This window comes from Plectropomus leopardus, chromosome 12 (genome assembly GCF_008729295.1).
Source record: "Plectropomus leopardus isolate mb chromosome 12, YSFRI_Pleo_2.0, whole genome shotgun sequence".
Classification (NCBI taxonomy): Eukaryota; Metazoa; Chordata; class Actinopteri; order Perciformes; family Serranidae; genus Plectropomus; species Plectropomus leopardus.
In genome coordinates, this window is record NC_056474.1 from 17,151,853 (window position 1) to 17,174,744 (window position 22,892).

A 22,892-nucleotide genomic window follows, 5' to 3' on the forward strand; every position below is an offset into this window, starting at 1 on the left:
TTATGACCAGAGCCCTTTAAGAGTTTATTGTTTATTCTAGTGCACTAGTTATGACTGCACAGCTGACTGTCGTCGTCTGAAATATCGCGAGATTATCACACCGGCTGTGCGGCGCGCCCCCGTCTCTGCTGCTGATGCTGGGATCAGTTTGTATCTGCTGTGACCACACACACTTTCCAGCGGAGAGAAAAAACAAAAGCTAGGATAGACTACTAAACAACAGCCTCCCGCTCGGCTGCTGTTTCTGCTGGGTTGGGACACGGCACAGACAGCTTTTGTAGAGTAAAACAGTCGCGTGCGATAACTCAACCGCTAACTAGCTAGCAGATGAAGTTAGCAGGCTAGCTGCCGTGTTACAGTGATGTCCCTGGTTCTGAAAATATTATGCTTTCCGTCATGTTGTAGCTAGTTTAGCATAGATGAAGTTAAAATCCTATTATCTCAAGTCAGTGCAATAACGATAATGCTTTTTGTCCTGCGTAAGAATTGTTATGCATCATAATTTAAAACGACTAAAGTTACTATAATTTAGCTAACTTTGACGTGCTCTATTGTTTTGATGAATTTTGGAGTCTTGCTGCTTTGTGTTGTGAACCAGAGAGTCGTAATGCAAGCGTTAGCTCGGTCATATTTACCTAGCAAGGCTAAATGTCCCACAAAATAACTAACAGGAAACAAAGTATACCTGTAGTTAGTCAAGGTAACATCTACAAGTTTATGTTGGGTTTTTTTTAACGCTTTAACCAAACGTTTGCACGGGAAGCAAAACTTTATGCTGATCACAGATAACATTATCAGTCATTCCCCAGTCAGACATCACCATGTGGCCGCAGTTAACCTTAGTCATTTATCATTTGTAGCCTGAAGGATGGTGTCACTTAAACAGGCCTCATAGTTTATCCACCAGTGAGCATGCCTCTTAAAAAGAAACCCGTGCCCTTAAACATTACTCCTGCTGGCGATGGGTTACCCACCTCCACCAGCACTGATTCAGAGTAAGTTACTAACTGCATTAATATCCTAATGTACCATTTAAACTAAATGTGTTAGTCATTTGTGTAATCTGAATGATGCTTTGTATGGTGTTCCTCAGGGCCAGTTTAGAGGCACTTGAAAGAATAATGGAAGAGTTGGACCTGGACAAACAACAGAAGAAAAGGTTAGCAGCTTTCCTCACCCAGAAGGCCAAGGTGGGCGAGTTGAGAGTCGATGACTTCCATCGTGTCTGTGAGCTGGGTGCAGGCAATGGAGGAGTTGTCAACAAGGAACGTCACAAACCTTCAGGAATAATCATGGCCAGGAAGGTGAGATAAAAATCACAATTTTATATGATATGAATATGATCAAACTGTGTAGTAATAAAACGTTGTTTATCTGGCACCAAGTGGTCACTTTATGTTACACATTCAACATAACAAATCTCTTTTCTCCTTAGCTCATTCATCTTGAAGTCAAACCTGCTGTCAGAAACCAGATCATCCGAGAGCTTCAGGTGCTGCATGAGTGTAACTCTCCCTACATTGTGGGCTTCTATGGAGCATTTTACAGCGATGGAGAGATCAGCATCTGCATGGAGCACATGGTGAGAGAATAAGAGCCAGTGACTGTGTGCGTGGGTGGCTGTTTAAGGTATTTATGTTTTGGTAAATTTGTCTTCAAAGAGACATTATCTTCTTTTGCACCCTTGCAAGTTTTTATCATATGTGCCCATGCCAAAGGTCAAGTACGGAAATGACTTTATACGAGGTCTCCCCTGGCCTTTCTTTATGCGTGTGTGTTAGAACCATGTTTAAGAAAACATAAAACAATCAAACAGTTAAAATGCGAATCAGAAATTCTCCTTGGTCTTCTTCGGTTGGAGTGTGCCACCTTAGTACATTGCATCTGTCAAATTATATGAAAATTGGAATAACCTGGAGTGTGTTTTTTTTTTAATGGTAAAATGTAAAGCAAATTGATTGTGATAGACATGACATAAAACCACATAATACTGTATTGGGCATGTATTTCTTCCACTGAAGAGCCACTGTTTACTCAGTAAATGTACTCAGGGCACGTTATACATTTGGGAATGATGTGATCCTTTAAAATTACACTTTAGACAGAATGTGCTTGTAATTATCTATATTATGACCTGTTGTTTCTTTTCATTGCGCAGGATGGTGGATCTCTGGACCAGGTGCTGAAAGAAGCAAAGAGGATTCCTGAAGAGATTCTGGGCAAAGTTAGCATCGCTGTAAGTGTTTGATTATCCTCTCTATTGTAATATTATGTGATATTATATTATTGGAATCAATGAAACAATTGTTAGTTTAGTTTGCTCTGTTTAGATTAAACAATTTAACAAAAAATTAAACACTCTCTGTTCCAGTTTACTGTATTGAGCTCAAATTAAATTATGCCCTTAGTAAACATACACACACACACACACCATGGGCCTGGATGGTTTTATGTTTGTTTCTAATGCTTATTTTCACATCAAAACATACTATGAGGGATTTCCTCAAGACAAAAATGTCGAGTCATACAGAAGTAAGCCCTCTTAATTATCACTTATGAGATATGGCTTTTGCTTTCACTTTCACTGGTGAGGGTGTTTACAAACAGTACATGACAGTCCTGCAAAGTATACCTTTAAGGTTATTTTTGATCATTGACTTGTGTAATTTCTGCCTTTTTAAAACAGGTTTTGAGAGGCCTTGCATACCTAAGAGAAAAACATCAAATCATGCATAGAGGTATTTATTTTTTCATGGGCTTAACTTCTGATTCTTGTATTTCATCTGTAAGGCATAATGCACAGTAGAATAATGCCCTGTATTTTCTTAATACGTGTATTAACCAACCTGTTCATACATGTTGCTGCATGCCAAAGAAAATCTAAATCTTGACCTTTATGTTATTATGGCTGCAGTCTACACAAAGTGAAGATAGTCCCATTTCACTGCATCCTGTTACAGATGTTCAGTTGGGTAATTTTATTTGTTGAAAACCTTTTTAAACCTCCAGATGTGAAGCCTTCAAACATACTGGTGAACTCACGTGGGGAGATCAAGTTGTGTGACTTCGGTGTAAGCGGGCAGCTCATAGACTCTATGGCCAATTCCTTTGTTGGGACCAGATCCTATATGTCGGTATGTTGCTTGCTCTGAATCACATTTTGACGAGATCAGCTGTGTATAGTTCTTTCACATCTGTTGCCTTTGTGTCTAAGTTGGCTTTTTTTTGGTGGCTATTTAAATGTTCCCACTCTTCATCGTATTGTGTGTACTGCCAACATCTAGTGATGTCGCGATCTGATCTCAATCATCAGATCAGGGGCCAATCAAAACATGGTTTGACTGAGCTTATAGAGCATCCAGTCCTTTGTGTTATGTCAGCTGTTACACAGGTGTTTTTACTCTTAATACACAGCATCACAGAGCGCAGCCTTCGTCACCTCTGCTCCACTAAGCTTATTGTCTCTCCTCTTTGCTGAATTTAAGAGTTGTGGCTGAGCCCCGCCCAGTGCAAAACACCACACACCATAAATGTAAACGCAGTATGAGACTGTTTATTTACGAGATACGAGCACTTGTTTCATTTCAGCACAGTCAGAGGGCATCGTGCTCTGCTTTTTGCAGAGTTTTTCTTCCCTGCACCGAGGAGACACAGACAGTGGTGCTGAGTTTCCCAACCTCACCAGTCGCCACTGCAAGTACATGAGCTCCATGAGCAAAAAACCAATATGGCTTATTTATTAATGAAGCATAATCTACTGAAAAGATGTGCAGACAACGAAAATAAACACTCAAGAGAATACAATTTATTCATGTTACTGAGATACAGGCTGCCAAAACAACAAACACTGGACTCTGAAAGGGAGAGATATTCCCTCGAGACAGCCAGAAGGCCAACAAGATTAAAGGGAGGGTTAGACATTTTATACTTCATTTTGTTAGATAAATAAATAATAGGCTAATAAAAAAAAAAGATGCATGTTTTTTTTTTTTTTTAAATGACCTTAAAGAAGCCCTCCTAAAGTGTGCACAGTACAGCTGTATTATCTCGGAAAACAAGACAAATCGGATTGGGACTTGGTATTGGCAGATGCTCAGTATAGGTCCATTAAAATATTATTCGCCCAACCTCATTTTAAGTACAGAAATTAAGAATATATTAGCTAATTGATTTCACATTATTTTATTCTTGTGCACTAAAGCAACAATTCCTTATATTTTTGATATGATTGCTAATTTTGTTGTGTGTTTTTTATTTTGTTTGCTGTGTAGCCTGAGAGATTGCAGGGAACCCACTACTCTGTGCAGTCAGATGTGTGGAGCATGGGGCTGTCCCTTGTGGAGCTGTCAATTGGACGCTACCCCATCCCTCCTCCAGATGCCAGAGAACTGGAGGCCATATTTGGACGTCTCATCATGGGTGGCAGTGAAGAAGAGATGCTCAGCACTTCACCAAGACCAAGACCACCAGGTCGACCTGTCAGCGGTGAGCAACTCACACCATTTTGTAAAATAAGTATAATAAAATAAAATGGGTATCTTTGCATTCAGACAGCTCTCAGCAGTAGCATGAGAAATAATGCAACACAATGTAAGTGAACTGCGTACTACGGCCGTTTTAATATAAGCCAATTTTGATTCTTAACGTGTCCCCACTATCTACACCACCACTGGAAATTCTGTATCTGAGTACATTTGTTTTATCATTTTTGTTGCACTACAGTGTAGAAAGTGAGGCGAAGCTTTGCTCCTGGTCAGAGGAGCCGCTGCTGTCAGGCGCTGAGCTCTTTGCCTCCAACTGCAGGTGGAAACTGGGGCAAAGCCGGATCTGGGTCTGTTTGTGATGGCTGCCCAGTTGTCTGATTTGAAAGCAACTTAAATAAATTGTGACTGTTTCGTAGCTTGTTTAAAAAAAACAACTCCATGTAGTCGGGTTAAATTCAGATCTGGGGCCGGGTCCATAATGTGAAAGCCTCTTTAAGTATGTTATCCTGGTCAGTCTGATTGCAGGTGAGATTTTAATGTTTATGGTTCAGGTTTCCTGCTCTTGCAGGGGCAGTTTATGTTTCATTTTTATGTTTTGATTGATCAGTTCCTGTTTTAGAAAGTAATATACCTGCCAGTGAAATCTAATATAGAGATCAGACAATTGTGCAGGAGAGGTTAAGAAATGTGAAGGGCCTTAAAGGAAAAACCTCCCCTCTAGAATTTACAAGCTATTCATATTCTAACAGGAATTCTCTCCTTAACACGACAGTGTAACAAACAAACAGAAAAGTAGTTATAATAATCATAAATGCTTACCATCTTTTAAATTACTCTCTTGCTAAAATGTTGAGTATAAAACACAGATTACCTTGGATCCTTTTCCAGGTCATGGTCCTGCAATGGCCATCTTTGAACTTCTAGACTACATAGTAAACGAGGTAAGAATCTAAGAAGTTGTCCAAAGAATCACTAAAAATGGCCGTCTGGTGCCAAAAAGTATTTACTGTCATCCTTGCAAAATCAGGTCGGTGATATATTCAGATGTTCATTCAACTTTCTTCTGTATTCCAGCCCGCTCCCAGACTACCACATGGCGTCTTCAGCTCTGATTTCCAAGACTTTGTGACAAAGTGGTAAGACAACATTTAAGCCTGAAAGAAAAGCTGTTTTCCTTTTCACGTACACATCGTCTTTTTTTCCCCTCGTGGATTAAAAATTTCCGTCTCCCCCTATCATCTTCAGTCTCATCAAAAATCCAGCAGAAAGGGCTGACTTGAAAATGTTGATGGTGAGTATCATCAGTTTGTCTTCAGTTAGACCACGACTAAAGAATTAAGATAAGCTCCCAATTTGTAATATCTGAGATTGAAAGTCCAGATAAAAAAAATTGGGTTAAAGTCTTACATTTTGTGAAGCCAATTGTTATATTCATACACACTGAGGATTTCAGTGTTTAGGATTTAGGGGGAAATATTGGCACAAATTAAATATCATGAGTATGTTTTCTTTAGTGTAAAATCCCCTGAGTCTATGATCACCTTGTGTTTTTGTTACCTTAGCATGAGCTGTTTATATCTACACAGGGAGTGGGCCCTGGTCACTGGAGATCAGCATTTTTGCACTTTCACTAGATAAGAACAGAGAAACTAAACAGAGCAGCCTCTTCCAGGTGACAGTGTGAAGAGAAAAAAAAGGGTTTTTTAAAAAAAACAAAACAAAACGTGAAACTGCTTTATTTAAGTGTTTTTAATAGATGCTTTATTGATCCTTAGGGAAATTACTTCATAAGGCAGCTACATTTGCAGTCAAACTACATTATAGAAGACATCTAAATATAGAAGATACACATCTACATCTCACATGACAAAGCAATAAAAACGATATGTAATTTATAAAAATGTTTTTAAAAAAAAGTGAAATGTTGCTAGTGTGCAATGTGGCTTCTCTAACCTTGTTAAAAGTATGTATGCACTTATAAATACGTAAAATATCTACAATAGCCTCCCTAAAAGTATAAAATATAAAAAGTAAAAGCACCCGTATAATTACACAAAGATATGTACACACACATCTTCACAATAAACTGTATTATGCTGTGCATGTATAAATAACCAGAGTGCATTAAAGAACAATGTGTTTAGTGGTTTATATCACAGGGCCTTTTTGTTTTGGAGAGGAAGAGACCTCTGTAGGCTTTTGGTAAAAACCTGAATGTCTGGATCTTCAGTTATCAGAGACCAAAGGTGAGCACAGATTAGCAGGTGCTGGGCTAGCGGCTCCTCTCTGACATGCTGAACACTGTAGAAACACTAGTTTGCAGCTTTAAATTGCTTTATTCCTTGTTTTTACCAGTTTTAATCCAGTCCATTACTCTTGGAGAAGAAGAGACCTCTGTGGATAATTCGGATCCCAATATAAACCTCCTGAAAAAGAAACAGTGAAGGAATCCTAACCGGGAAAAGTTTGAGCTGATTGCAATCTGCCACTAAATCCCCCTAAATCTTACACACTGTTCATTTAGTTAGTTAGCGGACAAAAAACCTCTTTTCTCATTAGCTGTTATGATCAGATTTAAAATCCAGTATCAAATTTGTATTTATTGTGTGTTTTGTTGCAGAACCATGTGTTTGTCAAACGGTCTGAGGTGGAGGAGGTAGACTTTACTGGCTGGCTTTGTAAAACCATGGGGCTGAACCAACCAAGCACTCCCACACACACTGCAGACTGAACACACTCACACACACACTCATAAAAACATGGAGAAGCTGCTGCCTGAAAGCCTGACGCCCACATACACACCTTGTTTGCAATGCCCTCCCTCAGGTGAACCTCTGAAGTCTCCATCTATCAAATGAACTCGTCTAACTTGTAAGCCAGGAAAGATCCTGTTTGTACAGCACGAGTCTGTCGATGATTACAGTCATCTGTATGCATCTGTGCATGTGTACAGACAGGTATATATATGAATTTGTTTTTATGTGTGTTATGTAACCACATTTAGTAATATAAGGATAGGTTTATTTTTGCTAAACAGGTCGGGTTACGTGTGTCTGTGTTAACAAGAGATGATCGAGTCTAGTGCTGTTTTTGTGTTTGGTGATGTGACTGATTTCTAAAAATGATCAGATTTCTTGAGGCAAAGCACAATGTTAAAAACATTTAAACATGACCCTCATGTCATAGCCCAAAATCTGAAAAACGTTCCAACCTTAAACGCTCCGTCTGTATGTCGGGGTTAAATTAAAGCAACATCTTCAGCTTATCGTTGTACCATTAGCTTCCATTGAGCTAGAGAGATTCATCCCTGGACTGTACCTGCTGTAACAAGACTGCTTTTATCTCTTAAGCAAGCTACATCGCGACTCACTGAACGGTCTCAGCGGAAACAAGTGATTATTTCTTTGTATTCACTGTGATGTAAACAACCGGACGCTGATTTGCCATTGAAGTGCGTCCTGTGCTGTGGCAGGATTAGGGCATTTTGCTCTTTTGTTTTGTTCTATTTGTGTACTTCCTTCTTTAAGTAATAGTTTAAAGGGACAGTTCACCCCCAAATCAAAAATACTTTTTCCCCTCTTACCTGTAGTACTATTTATCAATCTAAAATTGTTTTGGTGTAAGTTGCTGAGATACCAGCTGTAGAGTTGTCTGTATGTTTGTTTTACTAACTGCCTGTTTGGCTTTTACTATGATGTCTGTTTTTGGTGGGCCGAAGACAAATTTCCACCGTGATGGACAATAAAGGTCTATTCTATTCTCAGTGGCTGATATTTCCAAACACTCTTCAACTCTCACCAAAACAACCTTGATTGATTAATAGAGCTACAGGTAAGAGGAAAAATATGTTGTTTATAATTGTGGGGTGAACTGTTCCTTTAAAGATACAGACTTTTTATGATAAATCATAGAAAGCTTTGTCATTTTAAAGTCAGAATTGTCAATAAATTGTGTGTATTGTTAATATGATTTCTTAATTTTCCACATTATCACGTTTAATGTTGTACACTCATTTCACCAGAAGGGGGAAGCACTCAGGCATAGTGCTCTGAGGACTTCTGGTACAAAAAGTATGCTACCAAATAGAAAATCTGAAAAATATACTTGGAACTTTCTGTGTAGTGTATTGTGTGTGCATCACAAGTTAACCCATGCTTATACTGACTCAAAAGAAGAGTAGAAGAGTGAACTAAAGCCCTGCTGGAACACATTAGTCCATTTAAATTACAAGCACAATGATTCATCTGTTTGGCCTGTGTCTGCGGCGATAATGAAATGTCTCCTTTTGAATGTCTGTCAACTTCAGGCTGGATATGTGCTGCCTTGAGCTCGAAGAAAGATGTAGTGTTGCAGTGTGTGGGGTGGCTAAGTCTGAGCAATGTTGATGGGAGGGGGACTGCTGCAGCAGAAAAACAGCAAAGTCTGCAGTCATTAATATGCAAATATGCAAATGAGAGGGTAATTAAGATTGGGCGTTTGTCAGTGGCTCTTTGATTGCTAATGAATTCAAATCTGCAAGAAAGGGGGAGGGGATGATGAGCTAAAAACGAGGAAAAAGAACAGGATGCTATTGTGCTTTTTCTTGCAAAAAAAGGAGAAAAAGAGTGAGTGAGTGGTCTATAGAATGTAAAGGCCCCATTGAACAGAAGAAATACTGAACATTTCTGACACAAATATAAAAAAGATGACAACGCCCCTCCAAAACTGATTGAAAAAAAAAAAGAATTGCTCGTCTGAAAAAATGCACCTAACAAGCGTGTTGAGATTCTGTTTGAGCATCAACAAAAGCATAAATGAGGGGAAAACTGGGTATGACTTTGTGCCAAGATGCATAACCATGCACACCGTCACTGAGCGTTCAGCGTAGCAGGTTACAACCACCACAGGAAGGAATATAGACTGCAGCTCATTTAAGTGTGATGTGGCTGACCCCTGTTGAGAGATATGCTCAGGTATCTTAGCAGGGGTTGTGCAGTGGCAGCATGTTGTGTGTCACAACCAGCATTATTTTCATATTTCTGGCAAACAGGGGGCCTACAGTTCACACATGAGCACATACTGCTGTTATCGCTGTTTCAGTGGTCCCTTGACACTTGTACTTCTTCCTCCTTGGCATGCGAAATGAGGATATGTGTACAAGAAATAAAAACAAATTAAATGTTGTGAAAAATGGGGCAAAACAGCTGCTCTTGTCACCTTATGGCATAAATGACTTTCTCACAATGCAGCAGATTTGTGTATTTCACTTGCTGCATAGGCGTAGATTTCAGGGGGGCACATGTGCGTATGTCCTCCCCGATAGAAATGTGAAAGCAGCAGAGGACGGTAATTTTGACAAATTAAAGACAATCACAACTTTAGCTGATGCAGAGATTGCCCAAATTGGTGTGCAAAAAATCACCAAAATAAATGAAAGTGGTCAAAGTTTTCCTGTTTCACATAACAGAACAGTGGGAAATTTAAAAAGCAGCAGTTAATGGCTAACTCAGAGGAGAAGAACAGCTGTAAATGTCCGCAAATTGGAAAGACAGTGAGATTTACCCTCTGAACAGAGGACAGGATCAGTCGCCAAAGATGTTCTGCCATTGTTATTGTGTAGAAAGGGCGGCCGACGCATTATATGTCACACCAGAGTCAGTCACTGTGTTAAATGTCTCGCCTGTCACACCTCTTTTGCTTCTGCGATGCCTGCATGCTGTCTATAATCCCACACTGGAGCGGCATGATGCCACTTTTATTTGGTTTTGAGTAAATAACAAAGGTGGTCTAAAGAATGGACTTCGTAGCAGCCATGTTGTGCTATCTCTGTGTCAAAAAGGCTGTAGACTTTGGCAGACAGCCTTTGGCAGACAGTTATATAAAAAATTCAGCCCCCCCGGCAGTTGTCATGAATTGGGAAATTAGCAGTACGGTATGAATGGTTTGTGTGTGTTTTTTCTAGATCTTTTAAATATATCCTTTTCTTTATATGTGCGTGTGTGTATTTTTTATATTTATTTATTTAATACGCTTTGCATTTCACAGGATTGCATCCAATTTTCATTGTACGTGTACAAAGACAATAATTATATTGTATTCTACTCTGTTCTAGCCACAGAGACCAAAACCTTTTCTTTTACTATGGTGTAAACATAATTATTTTATGGTATTTTAACATAATTGTCTGCTGGGGATTTACTCTCTTTTGGAGCCAGCCTCAAGTGACCATTCGATGAACTACACTTTTTTGGCACTTCTCTTTTGGCTTCATTTTTTGGCCCTGCAGCTCTTCGTCCCCTCAGTGTTGAAACAAAACCTATGCCTCTGACTGTCTGTGATACTCAGTCAAAAAGATTTTAGTTAAGGTCTTGTTGGGAATAATTTAAAACAAGAAAGCACACCATCGCATCAGTACAGTATTTATATTTTGAACACATTCCCAAATACCTGAGCCAGGATTACAAGCACTAACACAATATATTTGGAATGGGGTGTTAGCAGCTGATCCCAGGCCTGCTCTGTTTAGTGTGAGACGAGTGGTGGAGAACATGAGTGTGTTTGCATATGTGTGTGTGAGAAAGAGGGGGCTGTATTTTTTACAGGAAACAGGAAACCAGAAGTCATAACAGGATGCCCCAGGTTTTCATACTGTACCTGATGCGTGGGTGGCTGCATGGGGGTAACCCATTTACAAAGATATGGTGTTCGTCTAAAGGAAGAGAGAGCCCAGGAAAGAGTGGGCGGAGAGGAGGGTGCACACTTTGGGGGATAGGAAAATGGAGTTCCACTCTAAATATAGCTTTTTTGTGTGTCTCGCACCTATCGTACAACCTTGATGTTGTTTTGCCTCCATGCTGTTTGTCCTACTTTTTAAAAGGCAACAAAGCTAACACTGTTTGATGTTTGGTGTGGAGCCGCGATATGATCACTTCCATGGCAAATGCATGCGCCATCTTTCCCCAGGTGTACTGCAGGAGCTTCTCGAGTGAATCTGTGACATGAGACCTGTTTTGTCATAATGAGGTTGATCTGCTCACACTGCTGCATGTTCCTCAACCTGTTGGAAAAATTATACAGCTGAGATGTTCCCCTTAACACAATAACAGCATCTGTCTTTAAAGCATGCATTAACTGTTCCCGTGGTAAAATAAACTACACCATTGTACATTTTATACATTTATTTAGTCCCAAAACGAAAACCAGTCTTTAGACCCACGTTAATGACATACAGGTGTATGCTTTGGTAGCATGTGTGCAAAGCATGCTAAGCGTGTGTGTGTGTGTGTGTGTGTGTGTGTGTGTGTGTGTGTGAACCACAAAGTGGATGGCTGAGTTTTCTCGTAAAGGCCAGCACAGATGTTATTTAGGTTGTTTCCCCTTAAACCAGTTGAGGTTTTCTTTAGAAAGTCTCAAAACAAACGCTGCAGTCTTGTTTACATAACCACCGAGGTACAATTCATGAGAAAACAGCAGCCAGGCCATTTTTATGAGTTTGATGCTGGCTCATGCAAACTCTTTTGATTCCAACCAAAGGAAGTAGCTGTACCATTACTTTTTTTTCTACCACTTTCTTTCTCTCTTCCATGCATACGAAAGCTCACAGTCATGCATCCACACATGTTGCACTCATTTTCTAACAGCAGATGTTTTTGTTCCCCCCAAACACATATTTAAACCTCAGCTTAAAATGGTGACGTAGTGGTAGTTGATGAGTTGGGTGCACTACTAGTGGGGGAAGTGGGTATACTCTCCTTTATTTTCCATTGACTTTTGGCTGATAGGTGGGTATACTGTAAATGTCCAGAACAAGGAATGGGTATTTCCTGTATACCTGCTTATACACACTTTACCACTGAGGTGGGTGTACTAACAGGTCAATGGGTAGGTTACAAAGGAAGTGAGTTTGTGGCTTTTTGGCTGATAGGTGTGTAAACAACCAGGTAAGGAGTTGGGTATATCCTGTATACCTACATATACCTTCCATTATGCTACTAAGTTGTATGTACTATTAAGATCATTGGGTTGGATACTCAGAAGGTAGTGGGCATACCCTCTAATATACTCCTGTGGCATTTCGGCTTACAGGTGTGTTAACAACCAGCAAAAGAGGTGGGTATACCCCATATACCCACATACACCCTCCACTACACCACTGAGTTGGATGTACTACTAGATCAATTGATAGGTTACAGAGGGGGAAGTGGGTATATATATGCCAATTATTTTTTGGATTACAGGTGGGCATACTGTAATTTGTCAGGAAAAGAGATGGGTATACCTCGTATACCTGCATATACCCTCCACTACACCACTGAGTTTGGTGTTCAACTAGGTTACAGTGGAGGAGGTGGATACGCTCTCAAATATTCTTCAATGGCTTTTTGGCTGATAGATGATAGATGTGTAAACAACCAGCACAAGAAGTGGGTGTACCATGTATATTAGCATATACCCTCCACTATTTAAAAAAACCTCAAATATCATTGTAGCAACTGCAGGAAACAAACTAAAAGTTGCTAAGAGGCTGAAGTTTAGCCTGGTTTATGAAAATAAATCAATTTATTGTAATGCACACAAACTCAAACAATCAAAACAATCACAGTAAACAAAGAAAGTTGGGTCAAAAAAAAAAAAAGGCAACCCACTAACCCTTTCAACCTGATACAGGTGAAAAGCAGGTGCTCATATAGATTATGAGTATCACCACCCATATCCATGTTACCCAACTCTCCCAATAATCACAAAAATATAAACTTATAATATTCAAAAACATTCATAAAAACATGTAACGGTACAAAAAAGGGGGAAAAAAATCCCAATTTTTATTAACCTTACAAAATGCACTCCTATATAAATTATTTCATGGGACTTGCAATTATCATACATGCTTTTAAAGCATGTATTCATTAATCATGTGTTTTCCTCAACCACAGGACTAAACTATTGTACAAAAAGGGTGATGATAGTTATTATTACAGTATTGAACCTATTATCAAATATAGCCTATATATTGCTCATTGTGGAATTTATTCATAGCAAGGTCACCGCATAATCTGATATTTTTGGACACGAATTTAGACAAAATGACCAATTACAGCCCGCTCTAATAGAAACTTTATTGTCCATGTTTATCATAAGTGATTGTGGTGCACTCCCATCTCGCTTTGGCACACACGCGATTATTTTTTGTAGCGCAGGCACTGCTCGAGAGCAAAATTAAAACGCAGGCAACCCGTAGGCAAAATGAGACTGCCCTAAAGGTTGATGAGGAAATATATTTGGGCGTCCCACGTGCCAATCAAATTTTGGTCGTATCCAATTGGTCCTCCCTCTTCATATTATCATTCCATCTTCTACTGGCTGTTGGGCTTTCCGCTGTCCTCATCCGCCAATCGACATAGGTCCCCGGGATTCGCTACTCCGTTCATTTTGTGTCCCGTTTACAGCCACGAAACAGTGACATTTTGCACTATTAAGATAATCGCCGCGTCTCTAAAAAGATCCTTGGCACCTGCTTTGTGTGGTTACACCCTTTAAAGTCGCCATTGGACATCGTTGATGTTTCAGCGTCCATGTCCCCCCGTAGGCTGTGCTGCGGAGTGATACCTACTTCATTGGTACCGACAATGTGGAGGCTGTTAAAATGTCTACTTGGAAAATGAAATGGTTACATTTTCTCTAACAAAAAGGAGACGGAGCGAAGTAAGAGTTATGGTTCGGGTTATGTTTTCGTGACGAGGACGACAACGACACGAGGCGACGGAGCAGTGGTGTTCGTATTGTCTCTCCCTTATTTTCATCAAGCCCACAGTCCGGACCACGGGGGGAAGGATCCTATCCCTAACTTTGTTTTTCTCTGTACTGCGGCCGTCGATTTCTCCCTCTTGGATGCCACACAATTGAACCCAGGTAAATATTTGGATAAATGCACATACATAGCAAGCTAATGCATGTCAGATAGAAGTCGTCTGTCGCGTTGTTACATGAGCAATAATCAAGTTTTAAGCGCATCGTTCAAGTTGTAACCGAGTGCCACAGCCGGGAAAAGCGGGGTCTTGGATTTTCGTCCCCTCGGCCTCAGCGAGCTTGCAGCGTTATTACTATAACGAGTATTAGTAGCTTATGTGTGCTGGAAAAGCTTTCTTTGTTCACTTCAGTGGGCTATAACGTTACACCACATTAGCATACTGCCGGACTGACTTCGCCCCCCACACGGGATTGTGCTGTCGGTAGTAACTTACCAGTGATTATGTCGTTTTTCTAAAACATGAAGTTAGCTGTTAAATGTACACATACGTTGTCGGTTTGTTTCAAGCTAACGGTAACGCTCCTGGTTGTGGCTGACATCTTTTCTATTGGTATCAAGATGTCAGAGTTTCTTTAATGTAGCTTAAGTCACTGTTGGTAGCTACACAGCACTAAATTAGGCTGTTAACATTCTTACTTAAGTGTTATTTTTTTTTTACCGTCCACCAACAACAACAAACCAAAACTAACAAGGAACAAAAAAATGCAGCTTAAGTCTTGTTTAACTCCATCCACCCTGCTTTATTTGGAATACACTTTGGGCAATTATTGTATGAAATTTTGACTTTTTAGTCTTATTTTGTTGCTTTTGGACCGTCTAAGTGAAACTTTGGTGCCCCGAGTCTTTGTGTTCATTAGTGCCCCATTCTCCTGCTCGACGTGAGGGGCAGGCAACAGGTTTTTAGGCCCTTTTAAACGCCCCGCAGGGTTTTTACCCACCGATGAACCAGGAAAACACAGCCTTTCGATCACAGGTTTTCTCGTATTTGTCGCCCAGGTATGATTTGTAATGTGGGTGTATCTGCCGTCAAACTTTTCTCCAAATGGGCAGGCCGGAGGTGGGGGTGCTCAAGACAAGCGTATACAACTTCCATTTGTTAGGAGGGGCTAAACACTTATCCCCCATTTTGACCTCAGCTCAGTGAGAGACTGAAATGACTACATTATGTAGTGCCAAACTATTTTGGATTGTTCTTATGTAATAATACATTTCTCATCAGTCGTTAATTGTTTGATTATTACACGTATTATCATTGTTTACCATGTTTTTTCCTGTTAGGCTTGCATCCTTTCATGGCCTAAGAATCGGATGCAGATGTTATTTGTACAAATTATTCATTGTTGGTGTTGTCCTGGTTTGACTTGATTATAAACAAAGAAGTGAATTTACTCCCAGTATTTACAAGACTGGTAAAAGTAGCACTCCTGTAATGCCTACAACGTTAGTATAAAATAGACATATTTGAATGTGATGGGTAATACGTAGCAATGGGAACCACCAAAGTCACTTGATACAATCTTATCATATTTTGGTAAGATACAACATTATTGCAATTTTCAATGTTTTTCGTATACTGAGTATTGCGATGACACATACCTTGATATATGTACCTTCTTCAACTGCAGATTCAAGACAAACATGGTCATCATTATCTAATAAGATAAAGTTTTCAGTCTGTTCATCTCACTTCAGTCAGTTTTTATTGCAGCAGCATGTATCTAGTGGACTGAAAAAGCATGTGATTTTATCATTGTAGTAGGGTACCAAAGGTTAAATTTTTATTGGCAATGGTAATAATTATATATATCAATAAAATATTGCCACATGCTCACACATACATACATACTCCTGGTAATACTTATGAAGTTGCCACAAGAAGCTCAAATTACCGAAACGTTTGTGTGTTTCTGTTCTGTATATTATTTAGACTAAAAGTGAATCTTTGGTCATACCCTGAAAATGATACTGAGTTATTCAAGTGGTAGAAGTGAAACCTTCTCAGGAACATCTCGCAGATATATATTTGAGGTAATGACTCAGACAGATTTTAACCCCCAACTGATTGTGTAAATTGTTGAAGAGACTATATGCTTGTTATTTTTGGCTTTTTGTTCCCTGTCTTCACTGAACTTACCGCTTGCAACAAAACAAAACATGGAACAAAATACATCACAATCCACTAGATTATTTGGAGGACTTTACTATGGTCAGCTTTTGTTGACAGACTAAAAAAAAATATTAATTCAGTTTTAAAATTGTATAAAGTTATAGTTATTGTAATTTAAATAACCCTAAGACTTTATAACTAAGATGTTATGTTAGTTTTGGTAACACTTTTGGCAACACAGTTTGCCAGTGTTTTTTATTTTTCTAATTATTGGACATTATATGCACTTGTGCAGTCTTAACTATTGCAGTAATTCAAACAATATTGCTGTAACTCATAATAAAGTGAGAAAGCTTAGAAGAACAGTGGCCACAAGTCAACCCCCAACAATATCAACTGAAATGCAGTTAATTGTATATTTGCTTGACTGCATCACAAACTGCAGCCTTGAAATTGAACTCTGAATTTAATCAACACTTCTGAGTACAAACAAAATCACAACATTATGATTTCCCCCAGCTGGTATTTACTCCAGTGCTTTTGTATTGCAAAGCATTTCTAGAAATGATTCTTACGTAGATGTTTTACACACACTGTCTGGATCTGCATTTTAAAGAGGCTGTTCATACATTTTATTTCCTATTGAAGAGTTTGACATGTCTTGTTAATACTCAAGATTTTCAAAAGCGCTTTTAGAGCAGGTTGGTTTTTGAGGTGGAGGAAGCTGCCTGAGTCCAGGACCCGACTAACAACGAGTGCAGTGTGGCCTGTGGCTCAAACATGGTCACCCATGTTAGATGTGGGCTACCATTGAAACTCTTAATACTGACAGTTTTTTCAGTGTTCTTCAATAGTCTGATGATCTTGTGAAAAAGTACTATAACAGAGGTAATTCTTTATTACGATGTAGGCATAAGTTATTCAGATTTTACTATAAATGGCAGAAAGATTACCTGAGTCTGAGTGAAGGCTTAGTCTTATAATACCTTAAAAAATGATTTTTCTTCTTCTTTTTCTCTTAACTTTTGCCACCATTCCTATTGGTTGTGACCACTTTATATTTACTAGATTCTTTGTTGAGATATGGGGACACAACAGCACCATTAAACATGACTTTACAACGGTAGAGGCAACAACGCCACTCAGACGAGTTCAAACAAGTTTTGCGTTTAACTATATTTTGTAAACCACTTATTTGTAAGTGAAACGGAAGGAACCTCTAATGTCCAGTTGCCTCTGGCATTACATAACGGCTTAACTACAACTCGACCATAAACGCACGAAGAACAAAACAGTAAAATAAGGCCTAATTTGTAAAAGAAATTGGGAAATATTAAAGGCTGTAAAATAACATTAATTAATGCAGAGTAAAAACAGTAATTGCATCAACTGCTTGGTTTATATATCCATATATTTCTTTTAACATATATCACCTTCCCTTTGTTTTGTTTATTGTGTAGAAAACATGAAAAGTCACAATGTTGTCACATTATTGAGGTGTGGAAAATTACTGTGATACTTGACTTTGGGAAGATGTAGCTAGTAGTCAACCATCTCATAAACAGACAATATATACTCATGTTCTCCTCCCCTCTACTTGTAGTCGCTTGCTGAGACTGAAAGGGCCAAGTGAACAGCAGCAGAGAATGGCTGCAGTGGAAACAGACAAGGAGCTCAACGACTTGCTGGATTTTAGTGCGGTAAGATCATTTTGAAGATTGCTTGATCTGAAAATGCATCCTTAACGGTTCATTATGTTCTCAGTTACAAATTAACTTTTATAGTAAGTCCTGAAAAGTTGTCAGGCAGGTTGAAATGTGAATGAATATTGGGCAACCATGAATGGGCCAGTCGGTCAAGGTTTGAAGAATGGACCTTTGTTGTGTCGCGTTAATTTTAGCAGTCACTCAGTCAAAGCTGGCATGTGTAGATTGCCTTATGCTAGGCTTGGGTGGTATGTAATATTTCATACCTTCCTCAAATTTTACTGGGGTTTATGGTATATGATGGCAACCCCAATGTGCTACTTACACAATAGAAACCCACAAAACATTAAGAAAACTTATATCCTCACACCTGTCTTCCTTATTAAACTGAGGAATACAATTGTACACCTTTTGAATTCAACTTTCTCTCGTTCATCAAAGACTAACAAGGCTTAATTGCCCTGTTAACTCATCATAAAACACACTTCGTTATCGACAGACATAAAATGAAACTCACCCAAGCCTTTTTGTTTACTCTTGCTAGTAAGTTAGTATGTAAGTCCATTGTTTCAACAATCACCAGCTCCGGTTTGGTCAAAATACATCCTTAATTCATCAAGTTAGATGTAAATGTGCCGCTGCTGGCCATCAGCTGTTTACAGTCCTGTAACTTATCCCTCCACCACTAACTGTCAAGGTGTCTTTCACCTCAGCTGTGTGTTCCACTAGAAGAGACCGAAGAAAGGTATTGAAAAACATAACTTTGGGATTTTTAAATATCCTGGTATACTTTAGTCAGATGCTGCCCAAGCCTGCTTCATGCCCCTTGTAGCTTATGACTGAACAGGATAGAGTACATGGTAGGATAGTTTGACTTTCCACCAAATCAACCTTTGCACAAGTGAAGAGGATACAACTCAGCAAAATGTTAGATGGACCACAGCATACAGTATAATGTCTCTCATTTCAGATGTTTGAGCCTCCAGTTTCAAACGGCAAGAACCGGCCGACTACTCTCGGCAGCAGTCAGTTTTCAGGTTCAGGTAAGACAAAAACATCCTCTTCTTTTTCTTTAGTTTTTCTACAATTTCCAGTCTTTCTCATTTACTATGTTTTCCTGACTTTCTATTTTTTTGCCTTCCTAATACATTGACTGTGTTTTTCTTACAGTTTTGATTATTTTGATTTAAAAAGAAAAGAAATGTCAGACAAATAATATGACTAAGAAAAAAAATCTCTTTTCATTCCTTCCTCTCACCTGAAAGTAAAGCTGAAAAGGCCTTACAGGTTTGAAATGCTCCCTAGTACAGCTCCTGACCATAAAGCGTGGTAGTTACAGGCCCTTAGAGCTTCTTGTTGTCTAACTACTCTGTATTCATTGATAGTGTTTTGAAGGGTAACAGAAAGGAAACTTGCTCCTGTTCTTCACTTGCTCGCATGAATTGTATCTCAGATCACAGATTATTAACAGTAACAGTAACAGTAACCTCAGGCAAGATTGTCGGGTTATTTCATGTTATGTAGAACAAGCGTCATCTCCTCAACACTTCCTCATCCTCGCCTTGCAGGTGTCCCTTCCCTCACCTTCTCAGCTGTTACCATTCAATCACTTCAGGACAAAGGCAGAGGGTGGGGGTTGATGGGAACAGCCCAATTAATCTCAAGTGTTTTCCCTTGTCCTGCAATCTCCTACCCTACTTCTTTACATAACTCATTTTCACCTGGAGTTATCATCCATCTTCACCAACTTTACCAGCCTAGCCCTTAAGTTAGCTTTAGGACATGTTTGCAGGCATCGTTACACTCAAGATTAGACTGTTTTATTTTCAGTGTCTCTGTGCCCTTTTGTATTGCTGTCACACACTAAAAGTGGTTAGCTTTTAAATATGTCTACCATCCATCTCTATTACCGCTGTAGCAGACCCACTTGCCCAACATGAACCTGTCTCCGTCACCCTCGCATCTCTTCAAGTGCAGTAGGTCTCTCGGCCGGTGATAGAAATGAAACAGGATATTGCACCAAAGATGAAAGACAAGACAAGTGGTGGCTGGGTGGGGTATACGGGGCTCTATTTCTTCTATTCATTTGAGGGCCACTTACATGTTCTTTTGTCACAGCAAGGTGTGTGCTTACAAAAGAGACACGCTGATGTTATCAATCCAACGGCTGCCCATGGCATTGTCCCTCAGTTTAAAAATCATACTCCACCCAAAATCTATCCTTTTATTATCAAATACTCACCCTCTCTGACTGTAAAAAATGAATAGTTCTCCAAACTAACTTTTTGATAATATCTAAACTCAGGATGTAACAGAACACTGAAGTAATGGCTTTGTTCATACCCTAGTTTAGGAGTCATGATGGTTCGGTGCGAGTATGGGACAGCAGGGGAAAAAGAGATGCATACGGTTTTTCATTTAATTTGAACATAAAGTAGTGCCAATGTCAAAGACAGAAAAATCTTTTTGCAGGAGACTGAAGTGAGTTTTTGGCTAATGGCAACATTGGTGAAATATTTTCCTTACAAAAAGTAAGGGTACATGAGGAAAAAAGCAACACCTGCACACACGTCACAAAAGTGTGCAGGCGTTACTTTTTTCTTCATGTATGCTGTGTTTTGATTGCCTTGCACCTACATGTGCGTATATAATAAGTTGAGCTTTTTGTTCTTTCTTTTTCTTTTTTTAACTCAGCAGCTTTTTGTGACTTTTGGGATGGTTAATTGATCTGTGGATCCACTCAGAGCTGATCAGATCAATGGATGAGAGGAGCAGCTGCTTTGAGTGAATGCAAACTTTAAGACAGTTGAGTTTCACTTACAGTGCGCCTGATGTCCTGCTGCTCTGAGCCCAAATTATGCTCTGTGCTTCGAGAGTGTGATGCAATGAATAACCAAACTTTATATAACACACCCAATGAACAGTCCAGCTCCAAAAATAGACAGTCTACTTGTGGCGGTAGATGTTTTAATACAAACAAATATATGATTACCCTGGGTCATCAGTGCATCTGGAGATGCCGTCAAATGTGCATTTGCATATTAGGTGCGTTTCGATTCACATACCAAACATTGAAATGCTGACACACTGTCCTCGTCTCATATACAACTCTCTCCGGTGCTGTCGTAGCTGATCGTGAACCTGAGGGAGGGTCTCCTAGCTCTGGCATGTCATTTGTGCACGCCAATCAGCTTGTTGTGCTGACCTAAGCATATGTTGCTAATGGTGTACGGCTTTCCGGATGAAACTTCTGCTCGTGAATTTGGTTCCACATCACATGCATCTAAGTGTCAGGCACACAGGTGCACCCAGGGTTTAGTCGCACTTGACAGATTGTTGGTCTGTCTGGAGCCCTGCTGTTTCCTACTCTACAAAGAGCAGCTATCATGGTCTGCTTAATTTCATGTTATTTACAGTGGACTCCTGGTCTCAGAGCAGGAAGAAAGTTTAACAGGGTTCACAGAAATGTGTATAGCACTTCTGCCCCACTTTTCAGTTCTCCACCCATTCATTGAGTGTATTCCCTGGTACTCAGCCACACATTGGCAAAACAATGACTGGCTGGAAGATAGTGAGCATGTGGATGAACAGTAGAGAAGTTGATTATGATGCCAGAGTGGTATAAAAAGTTTCTTTGGACATTTTATACTTCTTTTTCCTTTGCTGTGAAATTTCATAGCCGTCCTAATATATTGTTACTGACAGGATTTAAAGTTGACCACAGTGGCTGCTCTTTGTCAAGGAGCAAACCAGGAATTTTTAGCAGCTGCCTTTTTAAGCTTACAGAGGATAAGTGCGTGACACACTCTATGAAGCTGGGCCAGGAAGCAATTAGCTTAGCTTAGCATCAGGACTGGAAGCATGGTAGTGGCTAGTCTGGCTCCTTCCAATGTTCAATAATGCGCCTATCAACACAAATTTTGAATCAGAGTTTTGACTTGCTTTGGTGAACAACTGCTGGACACAGGGACTGTTTAAAGTTTTGAACAAGCAAAGTGGAGGGCACATCTAAAAAAACCTTCACAGGTGCTGGATCATACAATCAAACTGAGGCAAGAATCAGACAAAAGATACGCACACTGTATTAAAATCCCCCAGTACTTTTTCTTTGTGCAACGTTTGGATTTAGATATTTGTCGGGCATTTTCACGTCATCATCACAAATCGGAACAAGCAATGTAAAGACACAATCACATTCATCTCTCAGGTCGTTGTGATCTGCTTGATAGAGAGTCAATCCTGTACCAGTCAACCCATGCTGTGGGCAGAGGCGCTACACAGAGGTGCTGGGCAGATGTATGAACTGTTAATTCAAAACAGCAATTACCTTTCTGTTTTTTTGTTGTTTTAATGTTCTTGTGTATGTTCAGTTTTCTCACCTCACTTGTAGAAAGAAGGCATATTTTCCCATGTTGTGAAATGATTTCATGTTGCATGAGGCCATACTTCCTGTCTTAGATAGGTAAGAGCAGTACTGCTGATTCAGATGATTATTTGCGCAGCATATGTAGCTGAAATAATTTTTTAAAAAAAAGCACCTCAATTTGTAATCCATGTCTTTACTTAAGTTCAGCTGCACATTTAGATATAAAGAAAAAAAAACGAAAAGGGATATAACTGTTCACATATGCATGTAAGTTAGAAACCCAACAACGGGCTTTTCTAAGGACCTCAACTATAGAGAAGGATAAAATATACAAAAATTTAAAAATACAACATGATGTATAGTAAAATATCAGCATCAATACATATCATCCACCCAATCATCACTACTGAAAAGAAATAAACATATCATCAGATAAGTCAGT

General features: G+C 39.4%; 2 protein-coding genes across 3 annotated transcripts in view; both read left to right on the forward strand.

Moving 5' to 3' along the window:
• Positions 1-126: 126 nt before the first annotated feature.
• map2k2b (mitogen-activated protein kinase kinase 2b) lies at positions 127-8,638 on the forward strand. The gene is made up of 11 exons (XM_042498253.1): positions 127-995; positions 1,094-1,304; positions 1,436-1,582; positions 2,159-2,236; positions 2,687-2,738; positions 3,010-3,134; positions 4,272-4,485; positions 5,373-5,425; positions 5,559-5,620; positions 5,730-5,775; positions 7,105-8,638. The coding sequence occupies exons 1-11, from the start codon at positions 913-915 to the stop codon at positions 7,213-7,215; spliced, it is 1,182 nt and encodes a 393-aa protein (XP_042354187.1). The 5' UTR covers positions 127-912; the 3' UTR covers positions 7,216-8,638.
• A 5,205-nt stretch (positions 8,639-13,843) lies between these two features.
• The window catches only part of tcf3a (transcription factor 3a), a 35,645-nt gene continuing 26,596 nt past the window's right edge, over positions 13,844-22,892 (forward strand). The window contains exons 1-3 of one of the 2 annotated variants that reach the window (XM_042497196.1): positions 13,844-14,372; positions 17,982-18,078; positions 19,055-19,127. In XM_042497196.1, the coding sequence (XP_042353130.1) occupies positions 18,025-18,078; positions 19,055-19,127 (127 nt within the window). In that variant the 5' untranslated portion in view covers positions 13,844-14,372; positions 17,982-18,024. The remainder of the gene's footprint in view (positions 14,373-17,981; positions 18,079-19,054; positions 19,128-22,892) is intronic. The other variant, XM_042497195.1, reaches the window with a different exon arrangement.

What these genes read in the sequence shown, in the direction of transcription:
- map2k2b (XM_042498253.1), top strand. Translation starts at nt 913, where the DNA reads ATGCCTCTTAAAAAGAAACCCGTGCCCTTAAACATTACTCCTGCTGGC. An exon ending in GCATCTGCATGGAGCACATG is followed by an intron (nt 1,583 to 2,158) that starts GTGAGAGAATAA and finishes TTCATTGCGCAG; the next exon opens with GATGGTGGATCTCTGGACCA. An exon ending in CTGACTTGAAAATGTTGATG is followed by an intron (nt 5,776 to 7,104) that starts GTGAGTATCATC and finishes GTTTTGTTGCAG; the next exon opens with AACCATGTGTTTGTCAAACG.